Source organism: Gobio gobio (genome assembly GCF_949357685.1).
Source record: "Gobio gobio genome assembly, chromosome: 4".
Taxonomy (NCBI): domain Eukaryota; kingdom Metazoa; phylum Chordata; class Actinopteri; order Cypriniformes; family Gobionidae; genus Gobio; species Gobio gobio.
The window spans coordinates 31,536,607-31,563,178 of record NC_137100.1 but is presented as its reverse complement, the minus strand read 5'-3'; the positions used below and the strand labels follow the sequence as shown (position 1 = coordinate 31,563,178).

At 36.7% G+C, this 26,572-nt stretch overlaps 2 protein-coding genes across 11 annotated transcripts in view; one reads left to right on the top strand and one right to left on the bottom strand.

Annotated features, from left to right (window-relative positions):
• The window catches only part of rufy3 (RUN and FYVE domain containing 3), a 20,247-nt gene extending 2,019 nt beyond the window's left edge, over nucleotides 1-18,228 (top strand). The window contains exons 1-19 of one of the 10 annotated variants that reach the window (XM_079815103.1): nucleotides 2,451-2,997; nucleotides 5,329-5,388; nucleotides 6,777-6,950; nucleotides 8,400-8,517; nucleotides 8,601-8,702; nucleotides 8,804-8,927; nucleotides 9,014-9,078; nucleotides 9,187-9,252; nucleotides 9,358-9,427; nucleotides 9,953-10,045; nucleotides 10,233-10,316; nucleotides 10,443-10,610; nucleotides 11,155-11,252; nucleotides 13,978-14,097; nucleotides 16,045-16,168; nucleotides 16,263-16,312; nucleotides 16,398-16,422; nucleotides 16,514-16,591; nucleotides 17,505-18,224. In XM_079815103.1, coding sequence (XP_079671229.1) covers nucleotides 2,820-2,997; nucleotides 5,329-5,388; nucleotides 6,777-6,950; nucleotides 8,400-8,517; nucleotides 8,601-8,702; nucleotides 8,804-8,927; nucleotides 9,014-9,078; nucleotides 9,187-9,252; nucleotides 9,358-9,427; nucleotides 9,953-10,045; nucleotides 10,233-10,316; nucleotides 10,443-10,610; nucleotides 11,155-11,252; nucleotides 13,978-14,097; nucleotides 16,045-16,168; nucleotides 16,263-16,312; nucleotides 16,398-16,422; nucleotides 16,514-16,591; nucleotides 17,505-17,648 — 1,941 coding nt within the window. In that variant the 5' untranslated portion in view covers nucleotides 2,451-2,819 and the 3' untranslated portion in view covers nucleotides 17,649-18,224. Of the gene's footprint in view, nucleotides 1-2,166; nucleotides 2,998-4,592; nucleotides 4,630-5,328; nucleotides 5,389-6,776; nucleotides 6,951-8,399; nucleotides 8,518-8,600; nucleotides 8,703-8,803; nucleotides 8,928-9,013; nucleotides 9,079-9,186; nucleotides 9,253-9,357; nucleotides 9,428-9,952; nucleotides 10,046-10,232; nucleotides 10,317-10,442; nucleotides 10,611-11,154; nucleotides 11,253-12,797; nucleotides 13,789-13,977; nucleotides 14,098-16,044; nucleotides 16,169-16,262; nucleotides 16,313-16,397; nucleotides 16,423-16,513; nucleotides 16,592-17,504 lie in introns of those variants that run through there. The other 9 variants (XM_079815105.1, XM_079815100.1, XM_079815104.1 and 6 more) reach the window with 9 other exon arrangements.
• grsf1 (G-rich RNA sequence binding factor 1) lies at nucleotides 18,056-26,445 on the bottom strand. Its single transcript, XM_079815113.1, has 9 exons — nucleotides 24,092-26,445; nucleotides 23,874-24,015; nucleotides 23,127-23,282; nucleotides 22,870-23,004; nucleotides 22,640-22,778; nucleotides 21,966-22,084; nucleotides 21,432-21,517; nucleotides 18,697-18,832; nucleotides 18,056-18,573 (listed from the first exon to the last, which is right to left on the bottom strand). The coding sequence occupies exons 1-9, from the start codon at nucleotides 24,305-24,307 to the stop codon at nucleotides 18,518-18,520; spliced, it is 1,185 nt and encodes a 394-aa protein (XP_079671239.1). The 5' UTR covers nucleotides 24,308-26,445; the 3' UTR covers nucleotides 18,056-18,517.
• Nucleotides 26,446-26,572: the final 127 nt, after the last annotated feature.

Below are 26,572 nucleotides of genomic sequence, written 5' to 3'. Positions count from 1 at the left end.
GACCCCATTGACTTCCATAGTATTTTTTTTTTTTCATACTATGGAAGTCAATGGCTACCGTCAACTGTCTGGTAACCCATATTCTTCAAAATAGCTTATTTTGTGTTCAGCAGAAGAAAGAAATGTATACAGTTTTGGAACAACTTGAGGGTGAGTACATTTATTTTCAGTGAGAATTTTCATTTTTGGTTGAACTATCCCTTTTATCCACAAATAATACACATTTCAGATAAACTCTTAATCTTTGAGGTCACGGTGAGAACTAATGCATTATGGGTTTAGTCTGGCGAGTGTGATTTATCAGATGGTTGTCTAATTGCTAGTGATCTGACTACCGTGGCAGCATTTTTGGGTTTCACGGTTGGAATGCGCATGTAATGCCCAAATCTGCTATCTGTGTAGTTTTTCACTTGTTTTTCTGTGTTTTTAAACATGCTTTTGCTGTATAACATTGATCTTTTTTTTAACCCTCTGATGTGTGGTGGCCATTACACTGGACAGGTCTTTTAAATGCCATTTTTAATTATTCATGGTGTGTCACATCCAAATCACCAATAATTATTTTCTTTTGCCCACCACATCCAAATATGCATGCTGCAAAAAACAACATGAGTATGTTAACAGATTATGGCTATCTATATACATAGAATTCATGAAACCGCTGAATAGCTGTCACATTTGAGAAGCTAAAAAATAGAAAATGCCAGGTTATCATGAGCTAGTTGTTTTTATGGTTAAATTGTATTTGTTTAACAACACCTGAGTCAATTTTTTCACAGCTTGTATTAGCAGGCTACATACATCACAGGTCAATGAACATAGTGATTGAAGCAGAATTACTGCATTGGAGACTATCATATTGTGTCAGGGTTATGCAAATGTTCTATTTTTAAAAGTATAAATATTAATTTTGGATGCATTGCAATGCATTCACTTTGTTTTTAATTTATGACAACATAAAAAAAACAACAACAACAACAACATGGCTGATGATGAACTAAGTACCAGTACCTCTGGAAAATTCAGTTGCAGTGGACTGAAGTGCAGATTTCTAGAAATGCATACATTTGAAGAAAGGAAAGATTGGAAATTGATATATTCTTGTTTTGTGAAATAAGTGGAAATGAAAAAAGAAAAATATTTTGTGATTGCATGCTTCAGAGGGTTAAATCGGAGATAATATATCTTTGTTGTTTATTGCATTGTGAATTAGCAATGCCGTATCATGGTTCAATATCTGTAATGACATCTCACTTAGAACTGCATTACTGAATGATGGCATTTCTCTCATCACTGAAAGTCAATTTGGTATTTTCAATTACATGACTAGTTTTAAAGAGATACAACACTATGCAAATGTTGTGGGTCGGTAAGATTTTTGAAAATGTATTTTTGAAAGAATTCTTTTATGCTCACCAAGGCTGCATTGATATGATCAAACAGTATTGTGTAATATCATTATAGTTTAAAATAGCGGATTTTTAATGTGATTTATTCCTGGCAAAGCTGAATTTTCAGCATCCTTACTCCAGTCTTCAGTGTCACATGATCATTCAGAAATCATTCTAATATGCTGATTTGGTGCTCAAGTAACATTTCTTATTATTACCAATGTTGAAAACAGTTCTGCTGCTCAAATTTTTTGTAGAAACCGTGAAACCTGTTTTTAAATTTTTATTAGAAAGTTCAAAAGAACAGGTATTTATTCAAATTATACTATCAAAAAAGTAACTTTTGATCGTTTTTTTTTGCGTCGTTGCTGAATAAAAATATTTATTTCTTTAAAATAATTAAAATTGTTTAAATTGAACGGTAGTGTATGTCTGTACTCAAAGGTGTTTCACAAAATGTGTTATAAATGGATCGTTTTCATGCATGAGTGCTTTTCTTTTGTAAATAATTAATGAGGTTTAAATAATAGATTACTTCTAATATTCAAACCCCATTTCACATTACTTTGCATACGAGTTTCTTTTTTCAAAGGCATTGATTTAAAAAAAGGCCTACCTCATCATGTATTTACAACACTGCCCCAAATGGTCAGCAAAAATGGTCTCGCATATCAAGCATTGAGTGTCTGTAGAATTTTAGCACCATGTTTGTTTCACACACAGTTTAATTTTACACTAAGTGCCAACTTGCTCCTCTTACACATGTTAACAGCAGGTTTATAAGAAATGTTCTGGTTCTCAATCAGTAGGGCTTCCATACTTCTCTTGTTCAGCATGGATCATTGCCTCCCCCCTGCACACACACATCTGACAGGCCTCTCGGGAACTGTGCCCCCTCCACCATGTGCTCACGTGACTCCCACAATCCTCCTCAGCATCACGGCAGCCATCTTGGTCAACACCCTCCCATTTGCAGAGCATGCAGCCAATCCGGTGAATGCGAGCAGCTGGGCTGCAAGGGAGGGAGGGAATGAGAGAGAGAGAGAGAGATACGTCGCTGATTGTAGCTCCGCTGAGGTTCATACAGCATCTCAAACCCCTGGCTGTGCTGAGCCAGAGACCACTAAAGACTTTATTCACACAGAGGATTTTAGCTGTCACTGCTCATTCGCAAGACGAAGCCGTTAAGCCCTAGAAGAATAGCATCCTTTCTGACAAATTTGCCGTGGACTGCTGGTTGTTGTTTTTTCCCTTTCTTTGTTTTCCTTGTCTCTATTTTTTCCTTCCTCCTTTGTGCTGGAGAAGACTCGTACTTGGACTGGATTTTTAAAAACAAGTCATTATTTCTATTCCCTGCACCTGACTCTTTTGCTGACGGCCGCCATTGTAAGTGTTGTTGTCGTCGCAGCAGCTATCAGCTGAGTCACTATGTCTGATCTGACGCCCCAGAGCGAGGCCCCCACCCCCACTACTGACAAGATCACACAGGCTGCCAGAGAGACCATCTACCTATGCAACTTCCGCGTGTCGGTGGATGGCGAATGGCTGTGCCTGCGTGAGCTCAACGATATCTCGCTCACACCAGATCCCGAGCCGGCTCATGAAGGTAGGCGCGCACAGCATCACTAGGCCTCCGTTGCTCTTATCGTACTGGGCGGTGCTGGCCCAACCTTCCACCATCATGCTCTCAGCGTTCCCACAGGCCTGCCTGGAAATGTAGTTTTTACGGAGCACAAGTGGTTGTGAAGGTTTGTTTCACACTGAATGAGGCTATTCATATACAGTTTTGTAGTTAAGTTGTCCAATTAAATTGTCACGTTGAACAAATTAAGCATGTGCATCACACTGTTGGGAAAATCCACCAGAATGAAAGTCCCTCCAATGTAATAATAATAATAATAAATCAGTTTTTGACACTAGCTCTGTTAAGACTATTCCATTGATTGTAAGATATGTGGATTCTTGATCATATATTTTTAAATAACTATAAAGGCCTTGTTCACACCAAGCATGATGACTGTAAGGATAACTTTAAGGATAATTATAGTAGCATTGGACGGTAACATTCTGTTCTTAGAGGTTCATCTTAGACGTGTCCGGTTGATTCTGACAATCAATGTCAAAGTCAATATTTTTTATTGTCAGCTGGAAAAAATAGTTCTGAAAGTGATTCCAATGATATTGTTCCTCTGCGTGGTTATTGATATAGCTGTGCTATGGACTTCCCTGTTCTCAGAACTGGAATGATTATTTCAATTTTATAGTTATCATCCTTGATGTGAACAGGCCTTAACAAATGACTTAATATAGTTTGATGCCCCCCCTCCCCCCATTTTTGTTTGTTCTTTAATAAAAAAATAAAAGGCATTTTACAAAATTGCTTGCCATTTGTTTTTTTTTATTTATTCACTTTTGTAAAGAAAAAAAAACATATATAAACACACATATATAAAAGGCACTATATTTATTTATTTTTTTTTTTAGAATAGTGTTGTGGTCAGAGCTCGCAGTTTTTCTGCTAATCTAGTGCATCGCTGGAGAGTCACGGCTTACTGTGCCAAAGGTTAAAAGAGGACATCAGGAAACAGTCATATGGACACAATACTGTTGCCTTGGAAACGGGTCTGAAATTCCTACTCGATCTAATGTCTGGAAGGGATGTTATCAATTGGTAGTAGAGAGATATGACCAGAATCTACACATTAATAGCAACCGTTATCTCAGTCTAATGTGTTTTTTTGTGCATTGAGTTGCATGTAGCAAGACAAGGAATAGAAAACATTATCTGATAGTGTCTGTTTACAGATTTGTCTAGTAGTTGTTTGTTGGTCATACATTTCCAAGAATTGCATCGCCTTTGCACTGTGGCTTATTTGTATCCACATCATCACATTGCAATGAAAGTATGACATAAAAATGTAGATTTTAATTTCCTGTCAGCTTTCAGAGCCAAATAAAGTTGAGTCAGTATCTATTCTCAGAGATTTATCCAGTATTTTCTTTATAGATGTTTTATAACATATGTTCTCTTCAATGAATACATTGCAAATCAGTCAATATTGGTTAGTTTTTCCATTGGTCTGTTTCACTGCATGCAGATGTTCTTTGTAATGTACTTGATGTGCTCTGCCTCATTAAGTATCATTTATGGTTTGATTTTTGTCTTTTGTTTTTCTTTTCTTTTTTCCCCCACAGCTAAGCGACATAGAAGATCTTAAATGGATAGCTCATCCAAAATGTAATTCCTGTCATAATTTATTCACCCTCATGTTGTTCCTAATCTGTATGACTTACTTTCTTCTGTGGAATTTATAAAATAAGATATTTTGAAGAATGTTAGTAACAAGATGGTTTTGCTTACCATTAACTAAAAAAAGACAATTTGTTTTCCACAAAATAAAGTCTCACAGGTTTGGAGTGACATGAAGGTGAATAAACTTTCCCTTTTTTGTTGAACTATCCTTTTAAAGCTCTAATGAAAATGATATACTTTCTAGTGCTGTGGATAAAGAGGAAATATTACATTCTTTCCTGAGGCCTTCTGTCAAACAAATCGATATAGATAAGATGCAATGAGTCTTTTAGGACAAGAAGAGCATTATTTGATTTTATTTAAGATCCTTTGTCTAGTGTAGTCAAATGATTTCATAGTAATCTCTTCCAATCCAGACACATTATAGTGGCTCTTAATGACCATCAACACTACGGTTGCTATTATTAGTCTCTGTTATAGTGATTCTGAAGTGATTCACTAGGACATTTTTTGCGCTAATGTATGACCGTGAGAAGAGAGTGAGCTTGGCTCTGTAGAGAAGAGCCTACTCCCAAATATCCTACAACATGATGTGTCTCTTCTTGTTGCTTTGGTTTACTCCCATGATGTGCATGACCCAATCCTTTTCTGCTTTTTTTCTGTTTTCCATTGCCTTTTGCAAAGACTCATGGGAGGATTTCACAGATTTGGTGGAGCAAATGCAAATGCTTGATGAGTTTAAAGGTGCGTATGGTGGCATCACTCTCCCCAGTCCACCTCATCCCAGCCTTGGGCACCATCCTAAAACCACAGCAGGCGTGGCCGTGCGGCCCTGTCTTTACCGAACCAGCCTCCCTGAACAGCACATTCGCACCACAGCTTCAGAAGCTTTGCCTTCTTCATATTCTTTTGTTGTTTTCTTTATCTGTCTCTTTTTCAGTGTCTTATCTCCCTTACTGGCTTGATGTTTCCGTCAATAGCTTTGTGTATGTGACTTTTTTTTTTATGCTAAGCTATCCTTGTAGCTAGCAAAATATCTGGCTACCCATTTGGCTGGATTGCTCTTGTCTGGCCTGTTTTTTTGTTTGTTTGTTTTTTGGCTGTTTCACTGCCCCACCCCATCCTCTGGCTGATTTGACTTGTTTATCGCATGGTTTTACCAGCATTCATGCTATCAATTGTTGGTTAGATCAACCTCAGATTTAGAGTTTCTAAAAGACATTAAATATTTATGATTCAGAGACTTCTTATACATATGACAATCTCGGTGTCCTTACAGAGACAGACTTTAGTTTGTGTAATCTTTGGCTTGAGTAGCTCTTGGCTCTTTCCTGTGTGACTGTGTGAAGCTACACCAAGAAGGTCTTTCATTCATACCTGTTGAAAGCTGTCTGTTGGCTTTCCTGTTAATTTCATGGATTTTGAATGTCTTTATTTTTTGTTTTTGAATTAGCAGTTCAATACAATAATAGCAAGGTTGAGTCTTCTTGTGTGCGTCTGTTTCTAACGCATCTTGACTGCCGTAGTCTGACATGAATGACAACTGAGATCCCACAGTGTGACATGACTTACAGCTGGGATCATATTCCTACAGTCTGACAAGCAACAGTCATAAAGGACTATTATAAATCGAACAGTGAGCACCCGGCTTAAAAGACATAGATTGAGTCCTGATGATGAAATGATTGCATTACTGTGGGTGTGTTTTGGATCAGACAGGGTGAGGCTTGAGAACTGAAACTTGAAATTGAATTCAGAAAAAAATGATTTACTGTAGTTTATGTAAGCTGTGATGCATTGTAAGGTTGAATTGAGATGATCCTGAAAACAACCACAAACAAAACGATAATCTGTTCTGTCAAGACACCCTTTTAATTGAAAATTTCATGACATGTTGGATTAATGTCAGTCCGTATCTGATGCATTTCAAATGGCATAAACCAGAATTATTATTTTTTTTTTTAATTGCCAGGTTTAGAGGAAACCATGTAGTCACAGTCAATGGAAAGTTCTCTAGTCAAAACTCTCATATACTGCTCTCATATCACGTTAAATACTGTGTGTAGGAGAAGTCACAGTGAGAGAATTGCATCATATCTTAACATAATGTTTGTATTTCTTTTTTACGCCAGATCCTAAAGACCCCATTGCCATCGAGAGGCTTAACCTGATGAACATGGCCAAGCTGAGCATCAAGGGCTTGATCGAATCTGCATTGAACCTGGGCCGCACGCTGGACTCAGACTATGCCCCGTTGCAGCAGTTTTTTGTCGTCATGGAGCACTGCCTGAAACACGGACTTAAAAGTAAGCGGAAAATCCCAACCACAATTTCACTGTCCACAGAGTAACCTCTGGTCATCATTTGTGTCCTTTATGTAATAATATGATCATCTATTCATTAATTTTGACAATTACTGATTGCACGGTACTTTGGTGTGTTGTTTGTATACATTTATAATCCCTTAAGTGCAGTGTACCAGTATGTTTTGTTTTGTAATGCCTAACCTTGACAGTTCTTTTGCAACTACACAGGGGTAGGGACATTTAAAGGAACACTCCTCTTTTTTTGAAAATAGGCTCATTTTACAAGTCCCCTAGAGTTAAATAGTTGAGTTTTACCGTTTTTGTATCTGGCGGTAGCACTTTTAACATAGCTTAGCATACATCATTGATTCTGATCAGTCACTAAGTTCGTGTAGTTGCAGAAAAAGTTTCAGGCTTGCAGCCGACAAATTGTGTTGTGGATTTACCTGTGTGATTAGCCATGGTTCTGTGTGTTGTAAAGGGCTGTGATAGTAAGTCGAAGGTGTATACTACCACCATGTTTCACAGAATACCAACGAATCATTGCGCCGCTGCAGCCATGGTACGGCCGCGAAGATCCGCGACTATTACGCAGGAATGAGAAAGTAGTTCCTAACCATATAGGTGTAGAAAATTGCAACTTTTCATTTTCAGTTGGTCTTATCACACGATGTAACTGTAGAAGAGTCAAGTTTTAAAGCTACACTGTGTGATATTTTCCCCCATCTAGCGGTGAAAAGGTATATGACCATCCAGTGAATATTAGTTTCTGTTCCTCTCAATTCCGATTTCGTTTTAACTCCTACGGTGGCCGATTTAGTCCAAGATTAACATGGCTTCCAGTTCGACCTCGTCCACATTCGACACGGTGCCATCGAGTGTTAAAACGCGAAAGGCGAAGCTTGAATTTATGGGTATGTCCCTCTTTGGCTAATGTACTTTCAAGATGGAGGGGCAACATGGCGACCGGCATTCGAACCCATTACCCGTATGTATTTTCAATGGCATATTATAAACTTACGAGAATACTTTATTACTTGAAAGAAGTAAATATACATTAATGAGCACATATTTTTGAAAGAACTAAGTGTTTTTAGCTAAGAATAAACTAAAAAAGTTACACAGTGTAGCTTTAAATAGGAAAAATATTGAAAGTGTCTTTGGTCATTTTTTGAATGAGATGCTAATGGACTGATCAGAATCAATGATGTATTCTAAGCTATGTTAAAAGTGCTACCGCCAGATACAAAGATCGGCTGAATGGATTCAAAAACGGTAAAACTCAACTATTTAACTCTAGGGGACTTGTAAAATGAGCCTATTTTCAAAAAAAAGTGGAGTGTTCCTTTAATGTACAGTACAATTACTATAAGTCTTTAGCAGGTTTATTTCTTTGTCTCAGTCTGTCTCCAGGTTTTCTTTTTCTAAAGATCTCCTCCTGTTTTTTAGGTAAGAAAACGTTCCTTGGTCAAAATAAGTCTTTTTGGGGTCCTTTGGAGCTTGTAGAAAAGTTGACTCCAGAAGCTGGTGAGATCACAGCCAGTGTCAAAGACCTTCCTGGGCTCAAGTAAGAAAACGTCTTCAACCTGAACGTGGTATTTATTTTACGCATGCTGTGTATCGAAATCTGACGTTGTTCTTTTATCTCAGAACCCCGTTAGGAAGAGGCAGGGCATGGCTTCGCCTGGCCTTGATGCAGAAGAAGCTCTCAGATTACATGAAGACCATCATCAACCGAAAAGACCTGCTCAGGTACAGTTTCTGCTTTTGGTCTTTAATATAAAAAGCTGTAATTGTGGTCTTGCAATCCAGCTTTGTAAACGTTTTATATTTGCTGTTGTTGTTTTCCTCAGTGAATTCTATGAGCCCAACGCTCTTATGATGGAGGAGGAAGGAGCCGTGATCGCTGGGCTGTTGGTGGGCCTGAATGTCATTGATGCTAACTTGTGTATGAAGGGAGAAGATTTAGATTCTCAGGTTAGTTACTTTCTACTGAACATGATCAATGGAGGAATTTATTTGTTTTTGCAGGGTAATAAGATCTCTATTTACTATTTTTATAGGTTGGAGTCATAGATTTTTCCATGTATCTGAAAGATGGTGCGCACAGTAGCAAAAGCACAGAGGGGTGAGTCTGTTCAACTTCCTCAATGGAAGCTAGTTGTTTTAGTCTGACAGCTTTTGGACTCATTGTGAAAAGCTTGGTGCTGCTTCTAAAGCTGCTCTTTGCTTGCAGCGACGGACAGATCACAGCTATTCTTGACCAAAAGAATTACGTGGAGGAACTGAACAGACATTTAAGGTGCAGTTACTTTACCCAACATCTTGTGGGTTGTGTTTATAAGTAGTTGCTCATTTGGAAAGCATTAGTAATCTCACATTGTCACTCTAAATTCCCCTTTCTCAGTGCGTCAGTGAATAATCTGCAAGCCAAAGTGGATGCGCTGGAAAAGTCCAACACAAAGCTTACAGAGGAGGTGGGTTATAATAATTATAACTTAATGGATTATTGAAGTACTGAAATACAGACTGATAAATTATTTAAATGAATCGGAACTGAATTCACACTACCGTTCAAAGGATTCTCTAAAAGAAGTTTCTTATGCTCACAAGGCTGCGTTTATTTGATCGAAACTTCAAAAAATTGTGAAATACTATTACAATTCAAAATATCTGTTTTCTGCAATGGCAAAGCTGAAATTTCTTCAGAAATCATTCTAATATGATCTGATTTGCTGCTCAAGATTTTTTCTTCAAAACAGTTACCTCATTATTATCAATGTTGAAAACACTTGTGCTACTTAATAGTTTTGTGGAAACTGTGGTACATCTTTCAGGATTCTTTGATGAATAGAAAGTTTTAAAAAAAACTTTGGAAATATTTTGTAGCATTATAAAGTGATTTTACTGTCACTTTTGATAAATTTAATGTGTCCTTGCTGAATAAATGTATTACTTTCTTTCCAAAAAATATAATAAAATAGAATGTTCTTGTTACTTAGCTTGCTGTCGCAAACAACAGGATCATCACTCTGCAGGAGGACCTGGAAAGAGTGAAGGAGGAAAGTTCCTACTTAGTGGAGTCTAGTCGCAAGGTGAACAACATTGTGTTGAACCCACAGTTAACAATCATTCAGTCAAACAATGATTGACTGCATGTTACTCATTATTTAAAGCTTACTTTTGTAAGCACAGACTGAGTTTACAGTCTGCAGTCATAACACACTGTTTTGGTTGCGGTTTGCTCTGTGGTCTGATATTTGACCTTTGTTCCTCCTGAAGGCATCAAGGGCAGATGGTACTGCAAACGGTCAAGTTCTTGGAGAAACTCGGAAACAGCTCAAAGAGGAAACTCAGCTCAGACTGGTGAGTAAAACATGAATCCCTGTGTGAATTGCTCTGTTCAGCTTCTAAATCATTTCTGATGTGGGGTCTTCAAAGAATCGTGTCAGAACTATTTTGAAGGGAGAAGTCTTACGAATCTGTGTGTAGGATGTGGAGAAGGAGCTGGAGGTGCAAATAGGGATGAAGCAGGAGATGGAGTTGTCCATGAAGATGCTTGAGAAGGACATCTGTGAAAAACATGATGCTTTGGTGGAGCTCAGACAGCAGTTAGATGACCTGCGTACACTCAACCATGAGCTCTCCGTTAAGTCACAGGTATGAAAGACACTTTCATTAAAAAGCAAGCTTTTCACAATTTACGGGTTTAAGTGAGGAGCTGCTTCTCAAGTCCCAACAAAACACGCTCTCTATCATTTATTTATTTATATAGACATACAAAAGCATTGTGTAAGCACCCATATTAGCAGTTTACTCTATGATGGAGACACAACAAATTGATTTGATTTAACACTGTCAATTTAAAGTAAAAAGTAGAGTAGATGAATTGGGCCAAGTGACACAGTGTGTTGAACTTGGCAGGAAGCTTTTTAAAATGTACTACTGTAATCTAAATAGTTTATGAAGCAACATTAAATAATGGGGTACACTAACCATCCATTGTTTAAAATTTTTTACTTTTTTATTCATTTGTATGAATCCTGCTGCTGCTTCACATGGCTTTTATACTGTATGTGGAATTGCTAATAAGATTAAGAACATTACAACCGCATTTATACCGCTTTCATCTACTGTAGCAAAACTTTATTTATTTTTGATGCAGCATGTTATTGGTGTGTGTTTGTGTGTGTCTGGCCTGTAGAGCTCAGAGACCAGCACAAAACAGAAGAGTGACATCATCAGCCGCTTGGAGGAGAAAACAAACCAGATGGGGAGCATTATTAAACAGCTGGAGAGCAGGTGAGAGAGTCTAAATACATCAGCACAGCATTTACACATGACATGGATACTGTTAAACATCTGGTTCTAAAATCTGATTAAATACACCCTTTTTCATTACAAATTATATTATTAGCATCATAAATTTAAGTTAAATTGCAGAACATCGGAAGAACATGTGACTGTCTGTACAGAGTCAAATGATACATTTGTGGTAACACTTTACAATAAGGTTCATTAGTTAACATGAACTAATAATGAACACTTATAAAGAAGTTATTTATCTTTGGTAATGCTAATTTCAACATTTACTAGTGCATTATTAAAATCTTGCTAACATTAGTTGATGCACTGAGAACTAACATGAACAAACCATGAACAGCTGGGTTTTTATTCATTAACGTTAACAAAGATAAACTAATGCTGAACAGATGTGTTGTTCATGTTAACTAAAGCATTAACTAATACAACCTTATTGTAAAGTGTTACCAAATTTTTATTTGATCCGTGACCTACAAATAGTAATACTAATACATTTTTAAATAGTTTTTTTTATTTCATATATTGTTGATATATTATGACTGAACATTAATTAAAGAACAATTTATATATTTAATATTTATGTACTGTATATATTTATAAATGAACATTTAAAGGTGCAGTATGTAATAGTGGTTGAAATGGGTACTGCAGTCCAAATTCAAAATACTGGAGAGAGTTGTTTCTCCCGCCCCCAGTTTGAGGACACGCAACAGGAATGAGCACAATTGACAATGTAAGGTGATGAGCCTTACACTGTAAGTTTATGAGTTTTTAATATGCCTCAGGTCATAGCTTTTTAGGTCATAGCTTCCATGGCTACAGTATGCTGTGTTTTTCACCGACTGGCAACCTGGGTTGTCAAAATACTATTGGGTAAATCGTCAGTGGGCGGGATCACACGAACCAAAACAAAAACAGACATTTCGACATGGAACGCACATTTCAAAGTGGAATAACTGGCTGTGGCATTGTTTTTCTTTGTTTCTTTCTATGTTTACTTGGCATGTTTCCTAAATATCTGCAAAACATGGTATTTGTATGCTTTAGTAAAAATTACATACGGCACCTTTAACCTACATTAATAAATGCTTTAAAATGATTTCTAGTTAACAATATTAATCTAAAGTTAACACATTGAACCATCTTGTAAAGTGCTACCAATTTTTATAGCAATCCTAGGTTTTGAATCACAGATTTTCAATGTGGACTTTTGGATCCCATTGTTAATAACAATAATTTTCCAAGGATGGATTATTCAGGGTGGGCAGATTTCCTCTGACAGAGAGAGTGCAAATCACATATATAGAGCACAAATCAGGGCACTTATAAGACAAGTTTACTCTTTCCTGTTTCAGTTCTTAGAGAAACATTGCTGCCTCCCACAGGTCGTCAACAGTCTGTTTCTAAAATAACTTCTGCTCTCTGTCTCTGTCTTCTCTTAATTCCTTCTTTGCTTTTACCTGTTCATTTGACGTTTTTTCGCATGCTCATTCTCTTGTGTTTCCACTCATTTTTCCTGAGCAGTGAGAACGACATGGCTAAACAGGCACGAAGCTTGAACTCAACTGCTGGGAAACTCCTTCAGAGGCAGCAATAAAATGATCGCAAACACCGGATAGTTTCCAAAAAAAGCCTAAATTAAAGAAAAAAAATCAGATCTTCAGTTTGATTTCGCATAACATAGATGACTAGGGTATTTATTTTATTACTGAGTTTCAGATCCATCGCTGTTATTTTGTCTTGAAACCGGACTGAAAACTACAGATCTTGCTTCTGTCACCCCTCATTTTTCAATATTGTACGCCTGATCCAGTGCTCCTGTCTCTAGTTTCCCTCTGTATGTTTTAACCCAAGTAAAATGCAGCTGTTTTGGCCAATCTTAGAACAAAGATGGCAAACGTACATTTTAAGTAATGGAAATGCATCTCTCTTATATCTCTACTTCTCAATACTGTAAAAAGCGGATAGCAGGATACTTCTCAAAGTTATCATTATAAAAACCCATAAAACACTTCAGTCCAGCACGGGGAAACATTCCTTACAAAAACGTACAATCGTTTTATACTCTATATGATAGTATGCAACACCATATTATTCAGTTAATATTGGTTGATGCCTCAAAAAACTTGGACCTGAATATTTGACCAACTTGCTTAAGTTTGATGATGTTGAGTGCTTTGATGGAACTGAATGTTTCTTTCAGGCATATTCAGGAGGTTCTGTTTCTTTTTTTTTTTCTTCTTTTTTGTTGTTGCAAGAAGTGATGTTGAGTGCAAGATTGCGTGCCTGAATTATTTCACAGCTTATTGTAATCTGAATTTGATGCAGTGGTAGTTGATGCCAAATGTCAAAGCTTTGGAAAGATATTTGTGACACCAAGCTTTACAGATTCTGCAAAAAGTCTCGGTGATGAAATCCTCTAATTTGTGAACGGACTGAAGTGTATGTAGACTTAATATAGATGTGAACTGTAGTACAAATATAGCTTAATAAAAAAAAAAATCAGACACTTGTCAGACTGCTTTGTCTTCTTGAGTATTTACAGTTTCTGCTCTAGTCATGTTTCCTCCTGTCCTCTCTAGCTGTCTTTTAAGTTCCTCCCTCAGTTCTTTTTTTATGCTTTTATCATCTTCATTTTTCCATGGCTTTTTAGTTTAGTTAAGTTTTCATTTCACCTCATTAAGTTAATGTGGCCCAACTTCAGATGTAAGAAGGCAGAACGAGAGCGGGACCTGGCGGATGAGGCCAATCGACTGTTCAAGCAGGAGTTTGGGGACAAGATTGCGAGTCTGCAGCAAGAGGTTGAGCACTTACGACGGCAGAGGTACTGAGATTTACTCACTGTTGCGATGTTACAAATAGTGGTCAACCATTATGTTTTGTTTCATTGACTAATATGTAGAAAGCAAAATATCTTGTTCGTTGTTAGTTGATTCATTAAGCATCATGAAGCATTGAATAATATTTTCACAGACATTATTGATCCAGGTTAATGGTAATTTCTACATACAGAATACTGTTCAAGAGTTTGAGGTTAGTCAAATTCAAAAATATTAAGCAGCACAACTGTTTTCAACATTGATGATGATGATAAGAAATGTTTCCTGAGCATCAAATCAGCATATTAGAATGATTTCTGGAAGGTCCATGTGACTAAAGAATGATGCTGAAAATACAGCTTTGTCAAATTACATGTTACAATATATTTAAAGGGTAACTAAACCCCTGCTCAGAGCTTAACTCCGCCCACTGGCAAATTTTGAAAAATGCTGGAAAAGTGGGCAGAGCCCAACGGAGACGAACCTAGGGCGGGGCTGACGGACGCCAGCTTTGCAACAGAGCGGTCATTTCTCCTACCTTCACCTGAATTGATGGAGGGTGAATTGTCTGTAGACACAGACCCAGAGCCTTATCAATGCGAGCCGCTGCTCAAACTGCGTTAAATCCCGATGCCGACGATGCTAGTGAAGCAGCAGCGCAAGAGAACTGACCTAATCTATGAACAGTCAAATCCTTACACTGAATGCCACTAAAAATAGATCAGATAATAGATCAGGGTTTGAAAGCGCGTCTCATGTATGAAAATTATCTGTACACATGACGGGCGGCAATAATATCGCAAGAAAAGCCTGACGTGTACTGACAACTGCATTATTTAACCGTATTTTCTTCAATACAATGTTAAAGCAAGTGTCAAGTCAGTTTCATTCATAATGTCTCTGCTTCATGTAACATGAGAGTTCATTCTGGAGTGAAGCCGTTCTCATCGTGTGATTGGGGGAAACATTTCTGAGGGCGTGGTGAGCTCGTGCCAGGGGCGCGGATAGTGAGCCGTTAGAGGTACCATCCTACGTCACGATGTACCACAACGTCCAATAGGAAAATTCAACTGCAGTAGCCACCGTTCAACCTTAAGAGGGCATCACTTTGGCGGTTTTACACCATATTTTATAGAATTAAAACACTTTATACTCAAATGTCAAAACATTTACTCGAATCAATGAACAGCATTTATAAAGCCCCAGTATTACAGATCATTAACTAAAAAAAGTTGGTTTAGGGTTTAGTTACCCTTTAAATATAAAAGTTATTTTAATATGTAATAATCTTTTACAATATTACTGTTTTTACTGTATTTTTGATCAAATAAATAAAAAAATATTGGTAAAATATACATTTAAATATAATATAAATATATGGTACCTGATGGTTTAACTAATGTTAACGAATTTAACCATATCGTACATTTTACAATTGAATTATAACAAATAAGATAGCTTTAACATGAAACTGATCTTATAACAGGTCTTTAACATTGCTTTCCTGATCCCTGACTGAAGCACATGAGTTAGTTTTCATTATGATTCTGTCAGATGATTGCACAGCCACCGCTAATGATATGGAAATTATAATCAGTGTCCACTAAATGAAAATTGTCATTATTTACTCACCCTTGTGTTGTTCCAAAACTATGAATTTCTTTCTTCTGTTGAACACAAAGAAAAGTATTTTGAAGAATGTCGGAAATCAAACAGTTCAAGGTAGCCAATGAATTCCATAGTATTTTTTTTCCTACTATGGAAGTCCATGGCTACCATCAACTGTTTGATTTGCAAAATTCTTCAAAATATCTTTCTTTGATCAATAGAAGAAAGAAACGTATACAGATTTGAAACGACTTGAGGGTAAGTAAATGATGACAGACTTTTCATTTTTGGGTCATTGGGTGAACTATCCCTTTAACAAGCCCACATCTTTCTTTGTGTGATAGGTGGCTTTTGGAACAAGAGGTCAAGAAATGGAGAGAGCTTCCTGGAGGCCATACTTCTGAAGCTCTGTTAGGAAAAACGCCTCCGCAGAGAGACATGAGGCAGCACACGGAGGACATCAGAAAGGTGAGACCTGCTTTACACCTATAGCCATTCAGTTTCTTTCTCTATATGTAGAGCATGGTGTTCCCTGAAATTCAGTATTTTTGTTTTTAAATAGGAGTTAGAGTCTGTCAAAAAAGAAAACGAGTCAAGTCTAAGTTCCAGTTTGTAAGTCTGATCTTAAATGCTGAACCAGTTGCATAAAACTGCAATGATCTACTTCAATGTTATTAAAATTGATTATTTTTCTCAGGACACTGTCTCATGAAGATGTACAGGTACATTTCATCAGTAATTATTCTATTATTATTATTTATTTATTTTTTTTATCTGAGAGGTTCCCTGCAATAATTTATTTCTCTTTGATAGGACCAGTCTCTTTGTAAAGATGTTGACCCTTCCATCTGCCTGATGTGTGAAAATCAAGACTCCCTGACTACACCCAAGGTACCAAAGCAAAGCAATCCAACACTAGTCTTCATTAACCCTCATCCTTCCCTCACGGGTCAAAATGAACCGAAGCCCTAAAATTATACTTAATTTTTTCTTTGTCCAGAAGAAATGTTATTTCATTTTTATATTTTTTAATGCAATTTAGAGTTTATTTTATATACCCTTAAATTGCTAGATTTGATCTATAAATAATAAATAAATAGTCATTTAAGCACATTCTTTCCAATTTCATGCATAACCCTTTTAATTCAGCTCAAAATATCTTATATTGGGTGTCTTTGCTGGCCTCTTGTGGAAAAAAAAGATAAAACAGTATAACATGTTTCATGACTTGTGCCACTAGATGGCCTTTTAGCACTATATGAAGCAAATTAGCATTTTTAGGTTTTTCTCTGTGTATTGAAGCATTCCTTGTATTCTATTCACTCCTATGGGGGTCAAATTGACCAAAAAACTCCTTTAATCCGGTCAAATAATTGTGCATTTTTGGTCAAGTGTGACAAAAGTCCTAGGGTCTTGTACCACTCCGATGAACTCTCGAGGGAAGGATGAGGGTTTAACAAGTCATTGCTTTTTAAAAGCACATCACTACCATTCAAAAGATTGCTGTCAGTACATTTTTGTTTTAAAGAAATTAGTACTTTTATTCAGCAAGGACACGTTTAAATGATCAAAAGTGACCGAAAAGACATTTGTCATGCTACAAAAGATTTCCGTTTAAAACAAATGCTGATCTTTTGAACTTGTTAATCAAAGAATCATATCTATCTATCTGACTTAAGCACAACATAATACATATTGAGCACTGTTTCTATTACAGTACTTTTAAGGAATCGTCATCATCAGAACTATGGAATAGAACTGTTTTACAAGTGCATTTAGTGGTGTGTCTTTTTAACCATTTCAGAGACAATGCAAGAACTGCAGTGGCGTGTTCTGTGAGAACTGCATGGCTAATGAACTCCCTCTGCCCTCCTCCATCAACCCTGAGCATGTGTGTGACGACTGCTACTCACAGTTACTGCAGCAGTACGGGTCCTCCCCATCCTGAGGTCGAGCACAGAAGCTTTAACGCTTTATCAACGGAAATGGTGCTGTACAAAAATCGCACATCGCATTATGGATCATCAATCAGTGTCGGGCATCTCAATTTATACAACATATCCATAATTTGTTTTGCAGACATTTGCCAAAAAGGGATGATTTTTTTTTTAACCAGCTTTTTGTTAGAAATGCTTTAAGAACGATTGTTTCATGATTTCATTGAATTCTTGTGGATGAGTGAAGCTGTCCACCAAGTGGATTTATGCAGTTCTTGTACTTGAATTGTCTCCGTCAATTAATATTGCAAGTAAGGTGATACAATAACTAATATTGATGTCTTTTTAAAAAATTAGGAGTATTTTCAGCTTTTTGAAAACTATGCACTGAAGAAAGCACATTAACATTTAAACTCTTGAGTCAAACATTTATAAATTGTGCAAAAAATGTACAATTCAGACAAAACAGCATATTATGGAACACTACATTAAAATGTTATGAAATAATGTAAAGAGATAAAAGGTAGTTTTATGCCTGCCGTGTATTTTATTCTTATGCAATAAAATGTTATTAATGAATGTGGATTCTTCAGTCTAAGCCTCCATTTTATACATTACCAATATATAAATGCATGAACAAACATACTTGTATATATATTGGAAGTGCATGAAGTTACAGGTACTTTTTCAACAACATTGGGCACTTCCACTGAACAGGACTATTCTGTTAACATTGCTTCGATCTGAAATCAGAAGTTAATGTCCGAAAAGAAACAACAGGACAGGAAATATCTGTAAAGTTCTCTTTTAATGTTGGTACTATGTATTCTTGTAATATACTCATACATTGGGATGCATTTAAATACAGTTTACTTTCATCCTATTGTTCTTCCCTTGATGCTGATGAATTCAGGAACAACTCAATATATCGCTCCTCTGGATGACAGAAAAACATACAAATAATAAATAAAAAAAACAGGTTAATCACTTCCTGTTTATCTTAAACATTTTGGGCCACATTTGGGTTATTTCAGAAGATCACACATATTCATTGCTTACTTATATACTCTCTGTCTTTGGACATGGCTGAAACGGCATCCTGATGTGTTTGGAAATAGGCTTCTGCCTCACCGGTGGGTCGTCCGTTAGGACTGTACTCTACAAGAACCTTCATCAGTCTGATGGGAGTAAAAAACTGGAACACAAATTACACCTCAGTCATTCAGTATAGATGAGGTTTTAATAATTACTTAACTTGTAACACCTGTAATTCATATTACACTCCTCTTGGCTACCACATTGACAGTGAAGCACATGAAAAGTAGGGCTGGTCCGAATACCATTTTTTGAGCTTCGAAGCTTTGGTAGTGATCAACATCGAATATTCGAAGCTTCGGAGGGAAGGAGCTGAACATATCCTTCTCTCTAATAAAGGCTGGACTCTGGAGAAGCGGCGCGCCTCACGCGGGCAGGGCTTTTATGCTCCGCGAACGGGCAATGAACTAGTGATACAAAACACACAGATCTGTTACGTCCCAGTTTTGATATATTATAGTAGCTAGTAAAAATAATTCTGTTCAGTTATAGAACAGACTAAGAGCCCCTATTTCTGCTCCTGGGGCCGGGCTTCGGGCCAATTTTCACGTCATACCTCAAACGCAGGCTTTTTCCTTCATTTTATATTTTAGACATTCATTAATTAAAAGAAACAATGAGGTGTGCGGCGCTGGTGGAAACAACATGAGACTATGACAACACGACTGTCAAGATGGCTCACAGTGTTTAGAGTATCGCCGCAAATGAGTAAAGCAAGCCAACACGCAAACTGCCGAACCTCTTAGATGCTCAAAAACACAATCATCTTCATTAATGAGACTCAATGCTCTTACAGTGCTTAGGTCACTCGTTCTGATATTACGGTCTTTGATCTTGAAATGAGCTGATGAATAGCCTATAATGCAGTTCATATCTGTTGCTTTCGTTGACATGAACTCCATTAAATGTGCATATAGCGCAAGAATTGAAGATCGGATTTATATTAATTTTGCGGAGAAGTGTGAGTTAAGACAACCTGCCTAATTTTTATTTATTTCTTTTTGAACACGTTTCCTCAAAAAAAAAAAACGTATTATAAGCAAGACAAGTTAAGTGTTGATTTAAGAGGATAAATGGATCAAACATGTGTTGTTAACTCACTCAGTCCGCTTGGTCGTTACTTAAAAAAAAGAAAACTTTAATTTAACAATCAAAAAAATGCTTTAAACATTTGTCTAAATTAACTTAATAAAGAAACAAAACGAAATATAACTACTTTGACATTAAAAACAAAACTGAACTATTTTAATGGCTGCAACAATGTGTAATAGGGAGGAATGTTTACTCAAAAAAAAGGTTCTATATGGCACTAAAATAAAAAAACTAATTAAATAAAAAATTAATTAATTAATTAAAAAAACACGTCAATTCACGTCACTTCATTTTATTTGTTTCATTTGCGCCGTTGCGAGCAGCATCAGCCTCAGCTTGTCAAAAATGCCTTTTTACTGTGGTGGTGGTGGTGATAGTAGGCTAAATGTTTAAACCAACATTGTGATGCTTGAAGTGTTTTATATCTATGGATTTCATTACAAGTAAGACAAGTCCAGTGTTGATTTGAGAGGCTAAATTGATCCAACATGCGGTTAACTCACTGTCAGCTGCTGTCCGCTTGGTCATTACTTTAAAACAACTAAAACTTTAATTTAACAAACAAAAAAACGCTTTAAACATTTTTCTAAATTAACTTAAAAAAGAAACGAAACAAAATATAACTACTTTGACATTAAAAACAAAACTGAACTATTTTAATGGCTGCAACGATGTGTAGGCCTAATAGGGAGGATAAAAAAATAAAATAAAAAATAAAAAATCACGGTACTCAGGCCGATAGTTTTGGTAAGCTGTAGGACACGGCCGGGCTAGGGTCTAAGACTAACTACAATTAAAAAACTGAACGTGCCACTCGAGCCAAACTAACGGCCGTCTCAGCACATCAGCAGCAGCAGTCAGATCATATTCTACACGAGAGCGAGGAGCTAAATTACAAGATGATCGCGGAATATTTGGTTTTAAAGCGATGTAAAAGCGCCTACTTAAGGGAGTTTGTCATTGTAGTGTTTTGTTGCTATGTTTTTCATTATAGAATAATAGCTAATGAACCCACAATTCAAGCAACCCGCCCCTGAATTGGCAAACCGAAAGTAAACGCGGCACAGAGCTGCTTGCGTTCAGCCGCTCAGCGCACAAGCACAGCATTGAGGGAAACGCTGAGGGAATATTTTTTCACCGTCACATCCCTAACGTATAAAAAGGATAAAACATTTTGATTATATTATTCTATTTTCCACAATGTCAAACGAACGCAGTTTAACCCAAAATGCAAGCTCAGACACGGCTTCTGCCACATAAGCTTGTGCAGTTGTGCGCTCTGGTGCACTGAACACTAAGAAGAAGCAAATATATTTAGTAAGTATAATGAGGCTATTAAAATGGCTTGGCTATAAGATAATTGAAAAAAAGTATTGTATTTTATAGTGATTTTATAGTGTAAACATATGCAAGCGCGAATGAGAGCCGTTTTGAGCGGGATGCCAGGTGTTCACGAAAAAAACAACAACAACGAATATTCGAATCACAAATTTTAAAATCGAATACCAACCCATCGAACGAATATTCGAATATTCTGGTCCAGCCCTAATGAAAAGCAAACAAAAGTGCTATATCTTAAATAGAATATATTAAATACAACACTTTACCTTTACAATGTCCTCTCCTGTGGCTTCATATGGCAGACCTCTCATGTGAATGAAGTTCTGTGTTGCTGATATAGGGCTGCCGTTTGCTGTGCACAAAATTAAAGTCAGGGTATCTGCAGGGTTTTTACAATCACATTTGAGGCTTTTCAAGACCTGCACAAATAAAACTGATACTGTATGTGCAATGTCTATGGTAACATACTAAACCGGAAAAATTATTTAAACTACGTTACAACTCAAACACAGGTTTTATAAAATCATAAATCTCACATTTCAGCTTTTAAACCATTTTTAAGAAAAGGAATGCGTTTAATACATTTAATTTATAATGTATAATATACTCCTAATTGTTTAGATTTTTGGAATCCCCATTAGCTTCCATTTAGCATTTATGACACATATAAATAAAACTGAATGCAAGACTTAAATGACCCACAAGGTCCCTGAAATATGCATGGGAGTGCACACAGTATACAACATATGCATTATTATTTAAAGCCTGGTTGTAAAGGGACACTGTAATAAACATCTTACCTGTTTTCATTTTGCGGGGCGTGTCCTCAGCTCCTGGTATGGAAGCTGAAGCCTCATTTCGCCCTCTTCCATACTGGGCATGGATCTCACTTTTCCTGCTGGGAAAAATCTCAACATACCTGCATATGAAGGGGAAAAAACCTTTTGTCAACACAGATCTGAAACATTTAAGTACATATTCAATCTAAAATATTTTGCCATCAAACAGCTAAAAGTTGGCTGTTTAATACCAAAAGTGTCACCTGAAGATGATAACATACTAAAAAAAAAAACTATTTCACTGTGAAATTATGCAAATAGTCTTGATTGGGAAAATTCCTTTACTCTTTTATAAAGGACTTAGGGGCCATTTTCAACTAAAAATTAAAAACGTATGTGTTTTGGCTGTTAATTTACACGTCAAACTAAAAAAAACACAAATTTGTGTTCCGTCTATGGGCATGTAGTTAAGTTTTTCTTTACAAAGTGACAACTTCTGACCTCGTTTTTGCGTATCTGTGTGAACGGGGATCGTTCTGACCGTTTTTAGTAGGATCTTTGTAATTTCCCTAAAAAGACTTATTCAAAGACAGCTGTTCAAACATATTGAACTGTTTCAAAGGAAAAACACATAAATGTTCTTAAAAACTATATATTTGCATTCTTTTGCTTCAAGTATTACTTGATATACCAACCTGTTTCCAATGACTTCTCTGTCTTTCTTTAGGGCATTTTCAGCCATTTCCTTTGTGGCAAACTGCACAAAAGCATCACCTGAGTTTCTTCCTTTCCTGTTCAGGACTATTGTAACTCCATCTTCCACAATATCCAACCCTGTTTTCAGAACATCAAAACAGACAGATGAAACATGAGGCTTTTATCAGCGCAATGGTGTTTAAATGTCACATTTTACATGATCTCTCACCAGAGAAAAACTGAATGACGTCTTTTTCAGTACAGCTGAAGGGAAGCCCTCTGAGTCGCACCACTCCATCTGACTCCGTAATCGGCTGTGTAGCCTTTAATATGGCTTCAGCATCTTTGTTTGTTATCTCATACACTGAAACACATGACACAAGTGTTCACTATATATGAGCTCTATGTACAATTGGACACATGAAAACACACACACACACACAAAACATTTTTAAAGCATAGGGTATTCATTCAAATTCTGCTTACCCTCAACATAGCGCTGCCCCAGGTAATGCTTGTGCTGATCCAATGCTTTGCAAACGTCCTCCTCGTGTTCCAGCTCAATGAACGCCTGTCCTGTCGGCCTGCCGTTCCTGTTGTGAATTATATGGATCCCCTGAACTCCACCTCGAATCCTACAATCTGGAAAAAAATCGGATTCAGGACCTTGACATCCATACAGTGAGGGTATGCTGACTTAATTTCTGAATTACTTGAATTTCTAAGGCCTCTGAATTATAATAATAATAATGATAGTTCATACTTTTTAAGCAAGTAAAAGGCCTTTTAGTATAATTTTAATGACATCCACATTCAGGTTGTGGAACATGTATCTTCTTGCTGTTAAATCTAATGATTTCAAAAACTTTTATATTGCTATTAATATTTCAAGAGGAACATTTAGTGGACTGAGTCAATTTGATTTTCTATACATACAAATCATAGAAAAAAGTAAATATCAAATGTGGTATAACAGACTTCTGAGGAGTGTTTAATTGTACACCTCTCACTGTCTCATGGGCCAAAACATAAAACACATATTCAAACTTTTTTAAAGATTTTCTTTTGTATATTTTGTTCAATAAACCGTTTCATTTCAAAATTAGATTTTTTCTGACTTATTTCATGTCCGGCTTTTCAAGGTGAACAAATCTTCTTTTGACCTAATCAAGTAGGGGAACAACATAATGTCTCCAAAATTACTTCTGAGACTGAAAGATCAAAAACAAGTACCAGAAAAGAAGCTAATTAAGTCCTCTGAAGTACATGACCAGGGAAGCCCCCTGACCTGGACGATGAACACTTCCTTTGCTTGGACCACTTCATTAGGGGTGTATTCGGGTAGAGGTGGGTACTCATCGTCTTTAGATGGTGCCTAAAACATTCAAGGAATAGTGTCAGGAGAAAAGAGTTTTGACAGTAAATTGTTTGTACATAAATGGATCAGGTACCTCAGTAGACAGGCTTCTTTGATATAATGTCCATGGATGCTTGACTTCACGGTCTGCCAAATATCTCGCTGAACATGAATGGACATCTCGACCTCGTGCTGCTGTAACCTGCGCAGTTTTAATATGATTCAGAGTCTCCAGGCATGGGAACTGCTGCTGTCTCCTGACACAACGAACAAGAGAGAACAACAGCGCGCTTCTACTGAATGCAGACATCTTGTAATGTACACAATTTCAACATAAAACATGCATGAAACCTAAAGTAAATAGACTCCGTTAACACGGTGCGTGCGTTCAGCTCAGTTGCCCCACAAATCACGTTGACCTACTGCGTCAAAGGACACCATGACGTCACCAACACGCGCCCCTGCAGGGTTGACAGTCCTTTCAAAATAATAGTTCTCTGTAATTGTAGTTCAAAACAGCAAAATAAGCTTTGGATTTGTAAAAGAGCTAAAACAAATTATTAAAATATTTTCTGGAAATTATTTACTTTTATTAAGATGTAGTTTATCTTTTGTCTAAACACGTTTTTTTTGTGTGTGTAAAATTAAATATTTGCCTTTTGATTGTCATTGTACTGAAGGTAAAAGATTAGAATATTATCTGGAGAATATTTACTTAACTAATGTGTTAAGAGTGTATCTTATTGTCTGTCTACCTAATATTAGATACTGTTAGATGTCTTTTTTATAGTCTATTAAACATTATTTGTACAGCCCTTTTCACAATAAACACTAAACAAATTCTCCAATCTTATCAGTATATCAGGGATATCAGTGGAATAAAATAAGCACGAATAAAAGTCTTTGGAATGAACAATGAAACCCCACATTTGTTTTTAAATGTTCTCTGTTTAATTTTCCCAGTAATCCAAATGTAGAGTTTGTGAAGATTATTGGTCTGCTGAATACCTGTATAATATATATTATTTATTTTCTGCTAACGTGACTTTTATTAGAGGAAAAAGGAAACCGAGGCTGTAGTTTCAGGACCGCAGTTCTAGGACCTAGGTGGTTTAGCTTGTACATAGTATCAAGATATTTAATCTCAGGAGTATTTATAAAAAAAAAAAAGAGAGAGAGAACATTCAATAAGAAACATTTGTTTAACATGTTCAACTGAAATTTATATCTCTGATTTAAGACTTATGCACTGTTGGAGTTGTAAAGACAGAAGGCCAAACAGAATATTCATGTTACTGACGTCTAATTCCAAACTCCAAATTTGTAAGCATATAAGAGCAATACCCACCAATTGTGACCATGGTAGTGGTATCATATTGCAGCTGCATACAGCGTGAGGCAACTATTGTAAACATTTCCTATTTACCTTATTAGCTAAATGGATGATGGCTGACAGTCATTCATTATACTTATCTGGTGAACATGGTAATTTTGATATAAATGAGCCATGGCACAAAATGAACAATTAACTGCAGATGATAACATAAAACAAAATGAAAGGAGTCAATTAAAAAAAAAAAAATTATACTGTTGTCTGAGGTCAACTAATGATGTTTGCATGGTTTTTACATTCAAAAACATCATAATGAATAAGTAATAGGCTATTTTATACCCTGGTTTTGATCCTCTCTCATGGAACAATCAGTTTTTATGGGAGTGCCGCACTGAAGACTCGGAAGTAAACTCCCACTGCTGTGATTGGATAAGCGTTGCATATTATAATGAGCTCCGTCTCCTCCGTGAGTACACATGAGGAATTGTTTTAACCGGAATGATGATTTTCCCACAGGGCTCGCAAAATGTCTTTATCAAACAAACACAATGATTTATCTCTCATCCACCCACAATTAATTGGAATGTTATTTTTTATTACTTGGCCCGCCCGATCGGTGGATATAAGCGTGAACCGTGCATCACACACAAGCCTCACTGCAGAGTCTGTCAAAACAGCATGATCAAAACTTCTGCGATTATATTTTTCCTTCAAATATCAAGTCAAGAGAGTGAACAACACACATCAAGAAAGGAATGATATTTCACTATTTAAGATTCACCGGTCTGCTGACGGGCTTCCGTTTTGGTAGCCCGTCTGGAAAACACATAGCCCCGGGACATTGAGCTTTGTGAGCCCTGGCCCATACATGTTCTAGTTTGATCCTGAATCGCAGCACAATGAACCAACAACATTCTCTAGCCTGTGACAGCGTGGTAAGTTATGTTCAGTTAGACACATAATCAGTAGATCTCAAACGATCTGTAACAATGCAATACTATCAGATATGAAAAAACATTTTTACTCACATATGTGTGTTGCTTCATTCATTCATGTAATCTCATCCTGTCTGTCAAATCCAGTCTCTTGTTTACAAACAAATCCGTGGTGAAATGAAGGAACAAACGCGCATGTCTTCCCCACGTGAGCTGGATCATCATAAAAAAATAAAGTTCATCCATGCATTCATAATATTAGAATCCAAAGGAAGCTTTAGCAGCGAGTGTTCTTCCACAACCAAAG